The sequence below is a fragment of the Rhinopithecus roxellana genome, chromosome 1, assembly GCF_007565055.1.
Source record: "Rhinopithecus roxellana isolate Shanxi Qingling chromosome 1, ASM756505v1, whole genome shotgun sequence".
Taxonomy (NCBI): Eukaryota; Metazoa; Chordata; class Mammalia; order Primates; family Cercopithecidae; genus Rhinopithecus; species Rhinopithecus roxellana.
The window spans coordinates 182,166,054-182,178,646 of NC_044549.1; the positions used below are offsets into that span (position 1 = coordinate 182,166,054).

Below are 12,593 nucleotides of genomic sequence, written 5' to 3' on the forward strand. Positions count from 1 at the left end.
CACACCCATAGCCTTGCTTGTGTATGTAATATTAATCCTAACACTGGCTGAGATTTGTTGCCTGCTTATTGTGGGCCGACTACTGCCTATCTCACATGCCTGAAGGCATATAACTCCAATGCTGCAAAGCCTCTGCCCTTATAGTACACCCTGGCTGAGCTCCTTAGGGGAAGTAACAGAGCTGTGAAGATGAGGTGCTCTTCCCCTGAGCAGCTTTGGTGGTCCCAGACGAGCAGGCATGGTGAGTCTGTCCCACTTTTTGCCAGCCTGTCTCTGAGCAGGGATGGGGAGCTGGGGAAAACACTGGCCAGGGAGTCGAAGGATCCTTCCATCTGTGTAAAAGCCTTCACCTGGCAGGACCTTCGCTTTCTTTATAAAACGGGATGAGCAGCTCTTCCTGCCAGATCATGAGGATGTGGACCCCACAGTTCACAATATAGAAATGATCAATAATTCTCAAAAGTTTGCACCCTACTTCTGCAAGGAGGGAGGAGATGGAGATTGCTGTTACTATTTCATTAACAACGAGCTGAGTGTTTATCATGTGAGCTTTAATCACATGCCATGTATAGATGCACTTGATCTTCCTGGAATCCCAACTAGGTAATGATCACCCTCCTGCACAGGTGAGGAAAATGAGCACAGGTGGTGCCATTGCATACCAACACCATCCATTCAGCAGAGGGGTGGGCTGAGGTGGAAGCCCAGGATGCAGGAGGACCATTACGGTGATGGGGTGGGAGTGGGAGCTGCAGCCGGGTCTCCAAGCCCTCCTTGGTCTGCTGGGGACACCATATACCCCTCTTGGCTCTGCCCTTTCCCTGCCCTCCCAGCTTACCCCTACCACCAGGCTGTGGAAAGGGGGGCCCCTGGGCTAGGAGCACCTGGGATGCGTGACCTGCCTTGTCGTCCTCATCATGGTTCCTCTCTGTGTGGAAGAAACACCTCCTGGAAGCAGAAGTGCAGGACAGCCCCATCCCTGTTGCTTGGCAACCAGAGCCAAGCACATCATCAGGAGAGGGGAGTCAGCGTGCCCCTCCCCCACATTGTGCCCCCAGGGAGGGTTGCACTAAGGTGTAGGTGGGCCAGGAATGCCTCCCAGGAGAGGAGGTGGTAGGTTGGAGAGGATCCTGCATGTGGGACCCAGTGCAGTTCTGGGGGCAACAGTCGGCAGAGCCCCTGATCCCACACCTCACTCCTGCAGCCCCACTTACCAGCAGCATGCTTGTCTCCAGGCTGGGAGTGTTATTGGCTTGGCCTCATACTCAGAGCTGGCAGAGTTAGAGCTCCATTGGCCCAAGGGGTCACCCAGCCCTGTAGCCTTGAGGGGATACACAGAAAAAGCCAGAGATGGGCTGGGGCTTATCCAACATACGGCCAGCCAGTGGCAGACCGGGGATAGAATCAGGGTCTCCAGGGCCCTAGTATCTCCAAGCCAGGAAGGAGGATGTGGCCAGGAAAGGGTTACCCCAGAGTAGGTGGGAACCAGCCGTTTAGTTTAATTGGTTCTTCCCTGGTTAGTAATTAGTTCTCAGCTAGAACCATGGCAGTGGGCTGAGGGCTGACTTGGGGGGGATTTAGCTGCCCCCATAGGCTCTATCAACTCCCTTCAAAGCACCCCAAATAAACAGTTCATTCCATGGAAGAACAGGGTGCCTGCTGTGCAAGACCAGCTCCAGCAGCTCCCACACAGAGACCCTGCTTCCCTCCTCCCTGCTCAGGGCCCCGCAGGTTCCTCTTTAGCAAAGAGCTTCGCACAAACACTCCCCACAAGTCATGCACAGCAGACCTCGTGTCCAGAAGACCTCAGTGTTCTTCTGTCTCCTCCACTCCAGTCCTGGGCCAGAGCCTGCCTTTTAGGCAAGAGGTCCGACAGTCCACTGTGTTTCTCACAGTGACCTAGGTCTGAATTCTAATTCTGCCACACTCATAGTCCTTCGGCAGGGCCAGCTCTCTCTGAGCCTCTGCCTCCTGACCCACAAAACAGGGATGATCTCATATCCATCACAGGGTGGTTGGGAAGATAAAAAGTGCCCTGTGTGGAGCCTCCGGCATTGAGGATGTTCAATAAATGCCACGTGAGTGAACTCACATGAGGAAGGACACGGGCTGCCATTCTTTTTATGCATTTCCTGGAAGTAACCTTTGCTCTGAAAGCTCTATTCTGCCCTCAGGGGTGAGGTATCATCTGCCTCCTCAGGACTTGGGCCTGTCCCTTAGGTATGTCAGCCCCTTGGGACAGGTGATGGCTGGCCCAGAGCGTGTGATCTGGTCACCTGGGCTCCCTCTGGCCTTGTTACCAAGAGATCAGAATAAGTTTTTCTACTAAAAATAAACCACTTTATTAAAACGCTAAGTTACGTATATCAGTCAATATTTTTAAAAAAGATCTTACTTTGTTTAGGGCAAAAGTTACGAAAATAATGAAAACAATTTTGAAATCTCAAGCCCCAAGATATGGTAAAGAACATCCTAGGAGTCCTTAGGAGTTGTGAGTCTTCATATTTTCCTTCCCTTGTTCTAGGAAACAAAGACTGGCCTGCCATTCCAAGTTCCCAGGGGCTTCCAGTCCCCAGGCCCTGCTTGGAGCCCCATTTCCTGGCAGCCTCTCTTTCCGCCCTAACAAAAGCTGTCCATCTCAGGGCGTGTCTGGTACTTCTCCCTGGCAACCTCAACCAGAGCTCCCCCGGCTTCTCTTCCCTGTGGTGACAAATGGAAAAGGATGGCAGACGCAGAGAAAATGCCCGGCAGCTTTCCTAGTAGTCCACCCCGAATGTTTACGAATTCTGCTGTTCTACCTAGCCTTCTCTTACCTTCCCCAGTGGTTCTGTCCAATAATTTCCCAAAATTATCCACACTGAAACCAGACAGCCCTACACATTCAATGGCGAATGCATTTGGCAACAATGGACGACATGGGTGGGGAGGACAGGGGAAATCTGCAGCCTGGATGGGATACAAATGTTACTACCCTTGGGCCTGTCCCCGGTGAGTTTGCAATGTTGGGGCAACACCTATAAAGATAAATATTCGGCCGGGCACGGTGGCTCAAGCCTGTAATCCCAGCACTTTGGGAGGCCGAGACGGGCGGATCACAAGGTCAAGAGATTGAGACCATCCTGGCTAACATGGTGAAACCCCGTCTCTACTAAAAAAAAAAAAAAAAATACAAAAAACTAGTCGGGAGGTGGCAGGTGCCTGTAGTCCCAGCTACTCGGGAGGCTGAGGCAGGAGAATGGCGTAAACCCGGGAGGCGGAGCTTGCAGTGAGCTGAGATCCGGCCACTGCACTCCAGCCTGGGTGACAGAGCGAGACTCCATCTCAAAAAAAAAAAAAAAAGATAAATATTCGTAGACTGATTTTAGGGATAGAATCAGGAACAAAAGGGCAATAAGGTTGTTTTGTTTTTATATATATATATATGTATATGTATATATATATATATTTATTTTGAGATGGAGTTTTGCTCTGTTGCCCAGGGTGGATTGCAGTGGTGCCATCTAGGCTCACTGAAACCTCCGCCTCCCCAGGTTCAAGCGATTCTCCTGCCTCAGCCTCTCAAGTAGCTGGTATTATAGGCATGCACCACCATGCCCGGCTAATGTTTGTATTTCTTAGTAGAGACAGGATTTCACCATGTTGGCCAGGCTGGTCTGGAACTCCTGACCTCAAGTGATCTGCCCACCTTGCCACCTCGGTCTCCCAAAGTGCTGGGATTACAGGTGTGAGCCACCACGCCCAGCCTTATTTTGTTATAATTTAGTGTGATTCATTATAATCTGGGGGCTGCAAATGATAATGATAATCAGATCATGCAAAAGACAGTAATTATTATTACATCTACGCAGCCAGAACACATTCTAAGTTTCTCTCTTTACTGGTAAGTTCTCTTGCTATGTATCATCAAATTAAAGGCGCCACCTTCCTCTTCTACCAAGTCCAGGTTAATTCTCATCCTGGTGTCTGTGTGACTCTCTACTCACACACATCTCTTTAAACAAATAAAAAAGCAAAGGTTCTGGGTCTATATCCCATATCCACAACGCTGCCCCTTCTTATGCCAGCCACTGAGGAAAGGAGAAAAATTGGGAGGAGAGAAATCAAGAGAAGGAAGCTAAGGATCAGGGCAACAGGGTGATTTCTTCCAGATCTCAAAGTGAGCTCTGGCAAGCTGAGGTCTGGTGTGTCCCTTTCCACCTCTGGTGGTCTGGTTGTTCTCATGCATTTTTTCAGACACTAGGAATGAGGAAGTGCCCCCAAGAACTCCAGGTTTTTTGAGATGAACTGTGAGTTGGGCATGACCAAGGTTAAATGATCCAGCTGGGTGCTGTGGCTCACACCTGTAAACCCAGCACTCTGGGAGGCTAAGGTGGGCAGATCACTTGAGGTCAAAAGTTCAAGACCAGCCTGGCCAACATAGTGAAACCCCATCTTTACTAAATATACAAAAATTAGCCGGGCATATTGGCGTGGGTCTGCATCCCAGCTACTTGGGAGGCTGAGGCACAAGAATCGCTTGAACCCAGGAGGTAGAGGTTGCAGCAAGCCGAGACTGCACCACTGCACTCCAGCCTGGGCCACAGAGCAAGACTCCATCTCAAAAAAAAAAAAAAAAAAAAAAAAAAAAACGTTAAATGATTCAATCCTTCAGAAAAGATTCTTAGATATTGCTGGTTAAAAAATCTGGCTTGAAAAGCAGCAGGTGTCAGGAATGTGAAATAGGAATCCTATTTCAAAGCCACCTCAACTTCCTTCACTTTTAATCTACTGATGGGCCATCAGCAAATCTCACACAGCGAGCATAATCTCATCATTTTCAAATCAAGAGATTTAATAAGCACAAACCACCTGCAGGTGGGGAGGGGTGAAATGATGACTAAGACATAGTCCTCAGAAGACACTTAAAATTCAATTACGGTTTTTGTACCTGAAAAAGTTAACATTTTAAAATCCTTAGCTAACAGAGACAACAGAAGACAGGTCATGGTGAAGCATATGATTGTATTTAAGCGATGTTCAGAGAAAACCAAAGCTATGCCACAATGTGTGGCCAGGCGAGCTGGTAGCCCGGGGAGCAGGAGTGGAAATGAGCACCTAAGAGCGGGTAAGTCTGGAAATTGCTGGGAGGAGGAAACTTGCTAGGAGGGGCTGCTGGCACATCTACCAGGCCGATGAAGGGCTCCCTGCAGGAGGGCAGATGTTCCATGGTGTGGCCAGTGGGAGGGCAGGAGTCAGGATGGGTCAGGCTGTGGGCAGAGGAGTAAGCCTTCCAGGCAGTGGAGGCCACTGAATGATCATCAACCCTTAACCACAGAGGAATGGGCTGAAAGTGCAGGGACAGCCCCTACTCGGTACCAGCAAGCCAGATACCTGAGAGTCACCTTTGTCCTCCTGAACCTCCACCTCATGTACTTTCTACAAAGCAGAACAGAACAGGCAAGGCCCTTGGGGTAGGGTGGGCTCGTTCCAAGACCTACTTTCTACACACAGCCCAAAGACGAAGTAGTAGCAGCCTACTGCCTATAGAAGCATCCCTTGGTAGCCTACAGAAGCTGCCTCTGACATCAGCCCCCAGAGGCGGGTCAGGTGCCCCTGCTCTAGGCCCCAGTAGCAGCTGTTCTTCTCTCATCATGACTCTCATAGACCTTTACTATAATTATATCCACAAATGTCTGTGTTCCCAGCAGACTAGAAGTTCCAGGAGGGCAGGAATACGCTCAAAGAATAAATAAATAGACAGATAACGGAGGGAGGACAGAAGAGAGAAGGAGCAGGAGGGAAAGATACATGAACAAATGACTAAACAACAGAACAACCAAAAGGCAGCTGCCTGCAGGGTCGCTTCATTGCACAGCTCCAAGGAATGCTATTCACATTATGCTCAACATGGACAGCACCTCCAGCAGCACAATGCCAGGGGCAGGGCAGGCAGGTGGCTGGTCAGAGTGAGAAACTGGCCTGCTGGCCTCAGCTAGCAAAGCAGACAGAGCTTCTGCATCTCCATCCAATCCTTCTGCTTTTGCTGGAAGAGTCTTGGGGAAGGGGAGGTCAGAAGACAGTGCACAGCAGACACATCCCTGACCCTCCCTTCCCACCACACACACTGAGATGTACCGAGTGAGGCCTAAAAGCCGACAGAATGCCATTACAGCTTAGGAGGAAGATGTAGGTCCCACAGGCCCACTCTCCTTCCTCAAACACCTGCTCCTTCTTGTCTTCTCGGACGCCATCAAATGCCCCAGTTGGGACTGATGTATGTCACCCCCCATGTCTCCTACCACTGCCATCAGCAGAAGGGCATATCCAGTGGCCCAGAGAACCATTTGGCACCAGTGGGACTGCACAGCCTCCCTGCCACAAGGAAATCTCTCACCCTGGATCCAGAGCACCGTTCCCACAATCCCAGCCTATATTCCATGGGCCAGGGGGACAGCTGCCAGGAGGGGGGCTCTCTCACTGGCTTGAGGTATTTCCTCCAGAGTGGCTTCTCAAGGGCCTCCCATTTAAACCAGTTCCCTGGTATCTTTAAAGACCTGATGTCCACCCAGGATTATCTGGCCCAGAGTGTGCTCCACACCCTGGTCCATGCACACCACTCTTCTTGGAAATCCATTGCTGTTGCCCACCAGCCTAGAGAAAAGCCATCATTATGCTAGGCACAGGAAATAAGATAAAGCCACATCCCTCCAGCTCCTTCCCCTGGCCCATCTCCAGGGGACTCGGCTCATATCGGCAAGCCCATGCTGCTCTGAAAGACTCCACTGAGCTCAGCGGGCCCAAGTCCCCCATGTACAGAAGGTAAAGGACCTCCGAGGTCATATAAAAAGAGCCACGGCCAGCATGAGGGCCAGCCCTCAGGAGGCTCTCTCCACTGCATAGGCTGCAGAGAATGCTGGCACAAATGACCAACAGATGCAAAACTGTGCAGGCAAGGTAGAAGAAGCGGCTGTGGAGGTGACTCCCCATCCCATAAGGCTTAGAGACGCACATGTCCCCTACCTAACTCAAAAGCTCCGTAAAACCTAAAACAACCCACTAACGATGCAACAAAGTGGAACAGGCTTTTCAGGGCCTTGGGACTCCCTGACAGAAGGCACCAGGGTGGCCACTAGCCCATCTCACTGACAGCAGTGACTCTCTAATGACCATGTTCCCAGGGCCCATAACCCTGCTTCTGACCAACTACTCATTCCTACCAGTCACAGGCCCCAGCTATAAGCCTGGCCGTACAGAAGCAACCCTTACTCCCTCTTGGGGAGGCTCCCCAGTTGTTGGCTTCCCATATTCAAGGTCAACTTACTTCACAATGACACACTAGTGAAAAATATTGGACTGGAAACGAGAGGTGAGGCTCCAGCCCAGAAGTATTAGCAACTCACAATGGGACTCTGGGACTCTGGGCAAGGCCTCCCTGTTCCCTGGGGCTCAGACTTCCCATTTGAACATGTGGGAGAGGTGGTGGGTTCATTTCTTAGACTTCAGCTATCATTTCCGTGGTTCTGGGAGCAAAGGGGGTCTGCGGAGCCCAGCAGGGGTCTCTGTTCATGAGGAATTCTGAGGGAGCCCAGATGTTCCCTCAAACTCACCAGAGACACTTTATTCACCAAACTCCTAGTCCTTTCTAAAGCTTTTGCAGACTTAGAATAAACAAATGTTTGTTGAGAACCTACCAGGGTCCAGGCACTGAGAGGCACTAAGGAAACATGAAGAAGTAAGAGAATTGTCTTCAAGCAACCATTTTTCAGAGACAGAAAGTGAGTCACAGAGAGGCCTCAAATTTTACTAAAGGCAACACAGCTAAGAATTCAACTCCCAGGCTGCCTGATCCCCGCAGGTTATCTCCCAGGACTCCAGGCCCGGTGAGACTAGCACTGGGATGTGAATACCACCAAAATCCCTTCCAGACACAGGGAATGGTCAGCTCCATGAAACTGGGATCTACTAAAACAGGCAATCAGAATCCAAGGCAAATGCTGGTTGACTGAGAGGATCTTCTGAAACACCCAGCCTGGCCCCCAAACCCATCTCCATATTGGGCCTGGACACTACCTTCTAACGTCCTTCTCTGAACCATCCATCTCAGGCAATGAGCATCAGCAGACAGGGGCCAGTCACATGACCTCCATAACCCTCATCTACACACAGCACAGTAGCACTGTTCGTGGCCCACCCAGTCCTCCCACAGTTGCCTTTCTTTTGGACCCCCTTGTCAGAGAGGGTCTGCAGAGCCAGAGCTGGGGTCCTGCCCGACAAGGACAGCCTTCTGGGGTCCTGCCCGGCAAGGATAGCCTTCTCCCAGAGCAGAGCTGACCAAAGCTCAGTTTGTCTCCCTACAGCCCCATTCGAGAGGCCTCTGGAAGGATGCTCCGAAAGCCACTCCTTCCTACAGGTGGCAGAGGGGTCCCTGCTCTTCAATCTGGGCTTCCCGCCTCGGGACCACGCTGGTTTTCAGAGATGTTTTCCTGGGGAGGGAGCAAGGCAGCGGAGAAGCAGTCTCCCCCTCCCCCAGCTCTGGCCGGCTGCCACGGTGACCTCCCCTCCCCCAAGAAGGGCGGTGAGCTGGGAGGTGGGGGTGGGAAGAATCCACCGATGCTCTCAGGAGGAGTGCTGGGAAGCAAGGCAGGGCGTGTCGCCTGGGCCTTTCTCTGCCCAGAGCCAGACTTCACAGCCTCTTGGTGTGAGGTGCCCCTGTATCATTCCCCAAATCGCCTCGAGTTGGGGTAGCCTTCACTGTCATTGCCCAGACCCCTGAGCAGCAAGGAGGCTAACGAGCGCCGGCGAAGGGCACCGGGTCTAGAACCTTCTGTGCCCAGTCGGACGTGAGATAGGGGAGGTAGGCGCCCCGTTCCCTCATGGCCTGCACTCGCTCTTTCGAGCAGAGACAGGTGCCGGTCTTTTCTCCCCTGATGGCTATTTGTCCCAGCGCCTGGACGTGCCCTTTCGCATGGCTACCGGCAGGGTCCGCAGGGAACCCCCCCTCCAGTGCAGCGGAGTGGGGCTCGGCCAGACCCCAGTTTCGCTTCGTTCTCCAAGGGGGGCGCCCGTCGCTCTCCCCACCCCCGGCAGCACCCAGCCACCTGCGCGGTCGCCCGCAGCCGGTGCCGCAGTGTGAGCTAGCCAGCGAGCCCGGGTCCTTCACGCCCTGGTCCGCGCGGCGGAGCCAGCCGCCGCCCTCCGAGCCCCTGCGGCGCCGCACCTGCACCCGCACCCCGGGCCCCCCACCCTCACCTCCACCCCGGGCGCCAGCACCTCCTCCGTCCTCACCCTTGGCCCCTCCCCAGTCCGACCCCGCCCGAGCCGGCCCCGACCTCCCCATCCCTGTCCCTCTCCTCTATCCTGGCACGGAGGGGCCTTTCCGAGCCGCGGCCGGTGGTCCCAATGGGGTGGGCGCTTGGGCGGCGGGGGTCGACTCGGCAACAAGCCAAGAGATTAAACCGGGTACTTACCGCTCTGCTCCCCCAGGAACACCAACTTGAATTTTCTCAGTGGATTCCCAAAATCTCCCCCTGCGGACATGGTGCTGGCAGCCGGGGCCGGGAGAGGAGGAGGAAAAAGCGAAGGAGCAGGGAGGGGAGAGGAGGAGGGCGAGGGGAGGCGGCCGGTGGTGCGGGAGCCGGAGGGGGAAGGGCTGGCTGCGCGCGTCCCTGACTTCCCAGCTGCGTCCCGGCCCCGGCCTGCGGCTGCGTGTCCGGCGGCGGCGGCGGCGGCGGCGGAGGAGGAGGAGAGGGAGGAGTAGGCGGGGGAAGGCTGGGGCTGGGCTGCTGCGGGCAGCACTGGCTGCGGTGCGAGGGGCGCGCTCTTTACGCCCGAGGCGCGGCGCTGGGAGAGAGGCGCGGGCGGAGCGGGGCGCAGGGACGGCGCGCAGGGACGGCGCGCGGGGCGGAGGAGCGCTCTCTAGAGCCGCGCCAGTCGGCCCCCTCCCGCCTCCCTCCTCCGCCGGCGCCTGCGCTCTGCGCGCTCCCCAACCTCTGATGTCATGCGGGGCCCGCGGCGCTGCGGGGCTGGGGGCCGTGCGACCGCCCACCCGAGCCCGCACCCGGGCAGGAGAGAACCTCCTCGCTGTACCCCTGAGAGGCCCCCGGGTCGGACCGTCTCTCACTGCCCCGCTGCGTCTGTCTTCCCCACTCTACCCCTCTTTCGAATCCAGAAAATGACACGAAATTGTCAGGGGACATTTGTTTCTGGTCTTTTAAACCTAGATGCCAGTCCCTTCCTCCACCTCGCGAGACACCGATGCACAGCGCAGTCGTCCGACAGGGCGGAAAGGAACGAAGGTGGGGGAGAGCCAGGGTGTGGCGAGGCGCTTCAGGGCGGGCAGACCTAGGGAAACGTGGCGTACTTGGCGCAGATGGGGCTTGACTCTTGCCCCGTGTGGCTTCTAGCCCGCCCTCCCCTCTCGATGCCTAGACCGTTTATTTGGGCGGCCTCTTGTGGGGTCTGTGGGTACCCACAGACCTGGCCAGCGAGAGAGGAGCTGCCAATATAGGGCGCGCCTACCTCAAACCAGCTGCTCATTTGGATCATTTTATGCTAAATCATAACCTGCCCCATGGGAGAGAAGGAACGGTAGGTAACACTCTGAATGCCAGTGCCACTATCTCCAGGACAGTACAGTGCCCTGCGTTTCTTGATCCTGGGGTCGCCAGGCTGACAACGCCACTCCCCACCCTGGCAATTAGGTGTATCTGGACAATGAGCTATCTGAGGACACGTGGGCGACCTCTCTCCTTGGCCTCTACTCGCCTGGTCCATCCGAGGCACGCAGACCAAGCTGTGAGTGGGTGAGAGCAAAGAGCAGAAGCCAAGCGCTAGAAACACTCCCAGGACAGCCCGAGCCTAAGGCATGCTGGTTAATTGAGGTTTAACAAAGCTGCCCCTTACTCTTCTGCCACAGCGCGGTCTTGTTCGTTTATGGCTGTTCAGTGAGCATTTATTTGAGATAATAATCTGCATGTTGGTGAACACGATGGTGTGTGCACGCATGTGTTATACAAAGAGAAAGGAGTGAGACACAACCTTCACCTCCAGATTTCTCGTGGACACTTGTTACCCACTTTTTGACTGATGGGGCTTGCTTGGGCAAGCCTGTCTGTCTCCCTGGTATGCTCACCTCGAATCTCTCTTCTATTTCTTGTTAAAAACCTGACCACAAGTTCCATAAAAGCAGTCATCCCAAGGACATAGCTCAGAGTTTAAGAAATAGTTGTTTAATGTTCAAATGAACATCTAGAACTCAAATCAAAATAACTGTCCTATTCTCATAATCACCTTTAGTTTGGAACCTCAAGGGTTGTAAGTCATCACCTAGAATATCTGCCCCATTGTGGCTGGCACCAGGCTCAGGGTAACCCTCCAGATGCCCACCCACTTCTCTGGGGCTCCTGTTCTCTTAGGAGACCATATCCAGCTTGGGGCTGAAGAAAGCTCTAGAAGGAGAGGAGACTCCCAAGTCACAGCCTTTCCTGTCTCTGTAAGTGATCCCTCCAAAGAAGGGCCAGGGAGCTACTGGCCAAGGTACCCAGCCATGCAACACTCCTCCAACCTGCACCTTCTCCTAACATCTGGTGCTGTCTCCCTGTACCTTCTCATCCTGACCTGAGGAGATCATCGGTGGCAAGACAAAGCAGCTGAGGTGTGCCAGAAAAGGCAGCATCTTTTGGGTAAGCCTTGGCAAGTCCTGTACCTCATCTGATCATCTGGTCCTGCATATGAAAGGTGGTATGGCAGTAGGGGAGGGAGGTTTGGGGCAGGGCCCCTCTGGGCATCTCTAAGCCTCCAAGTCATCCCATATGCTTACCAGGTCCAGCTGGGCTGACTATGATCCAGCTTACCTTGGGGGACTCTGTCATAATCTGCCAGTTCGAATGACAAAAACCCGGCTCCAACTACTGGGCTGGCTTATGTAGCTGGAGCGGATACTGGCATTGTCTCAGAATGCAGTCATCATGCTGTGGAAATGAGAGCCGTAGAGACTCCAAGTTTGCTCTGCTCCAAGTCTCTCTCCTCCAACTATCATTGCTTGTCTCTCTTGATTTTGGGTCTTGTCCTTAACCTGCCCTAGAGCAGACAGGCTTTCTCCAGGTGGAAGATGTTGCCACTGAACCTCAGCTTGGCAACCTCACTAGAAAGAGTTTCTTCCAAATAGCATCTGTGTGTTCCATTTTAAAAAAATCTGTAAATCTTCCTATTTAGTATGTGCTGTGTATATGTAAGTTACAAGGAAAACCCATCACTATGAGTGCCCATTTACCCTCTACACAGCTGGAGGGCTCAAATATTACAGTACTTTTCAGGTCCCCAGGTGTTTTCTTCTCCTTCCTCCTCCCCAACTTGGAAATCCAGAATCTTGGCTTTTCTTTGAGTTTTATCACATTTGGATGTGCCCTTCACAATACTTTGTTTTGTTTTGCATCTTTTGAATCTTATGTAAGGTATCAAACTGTGTATTCTGTCCTGACTTGCATGTTTATTAACATTATGTTTCTGAGATCCATTTGTTAATTCATGTAGCAGCAGTTCTTTCATTTTCACTGCTGGTTAGTATTCTACTTATGTCCCAATTTTTAAATTATTTTCAGTAAAATGTGTCATTT

The 12,593-nt window shown here is 53.1% G+C and overlaps 1 protein-coding gene across 1 annotated transcript in view; it reads right to left on the bottom strand.

Moving 5' to 3' along the window:
• Positions 1-10,200, bottom strand: part of RAB6B (RAB6B, member RAS oncogene family) — a 68,868-nt gene extending 58,668 nt beyond the window's left edge. The window contains exon 1 of the mRNA XM_010387974.2: positions 9,447-10,200. Within this exon, the coding sequence (XP_010386276.1) occupies positions 9,447-9,516 (70 nt within the window). The 5' untranslated portion in view covers positions 9,517-10,200. The remainder of the gene's footprint in view (positions 1-9,446) is intronic.
• Positions 10,201-12,593: the final 2,393 nt, after the last annotated feature.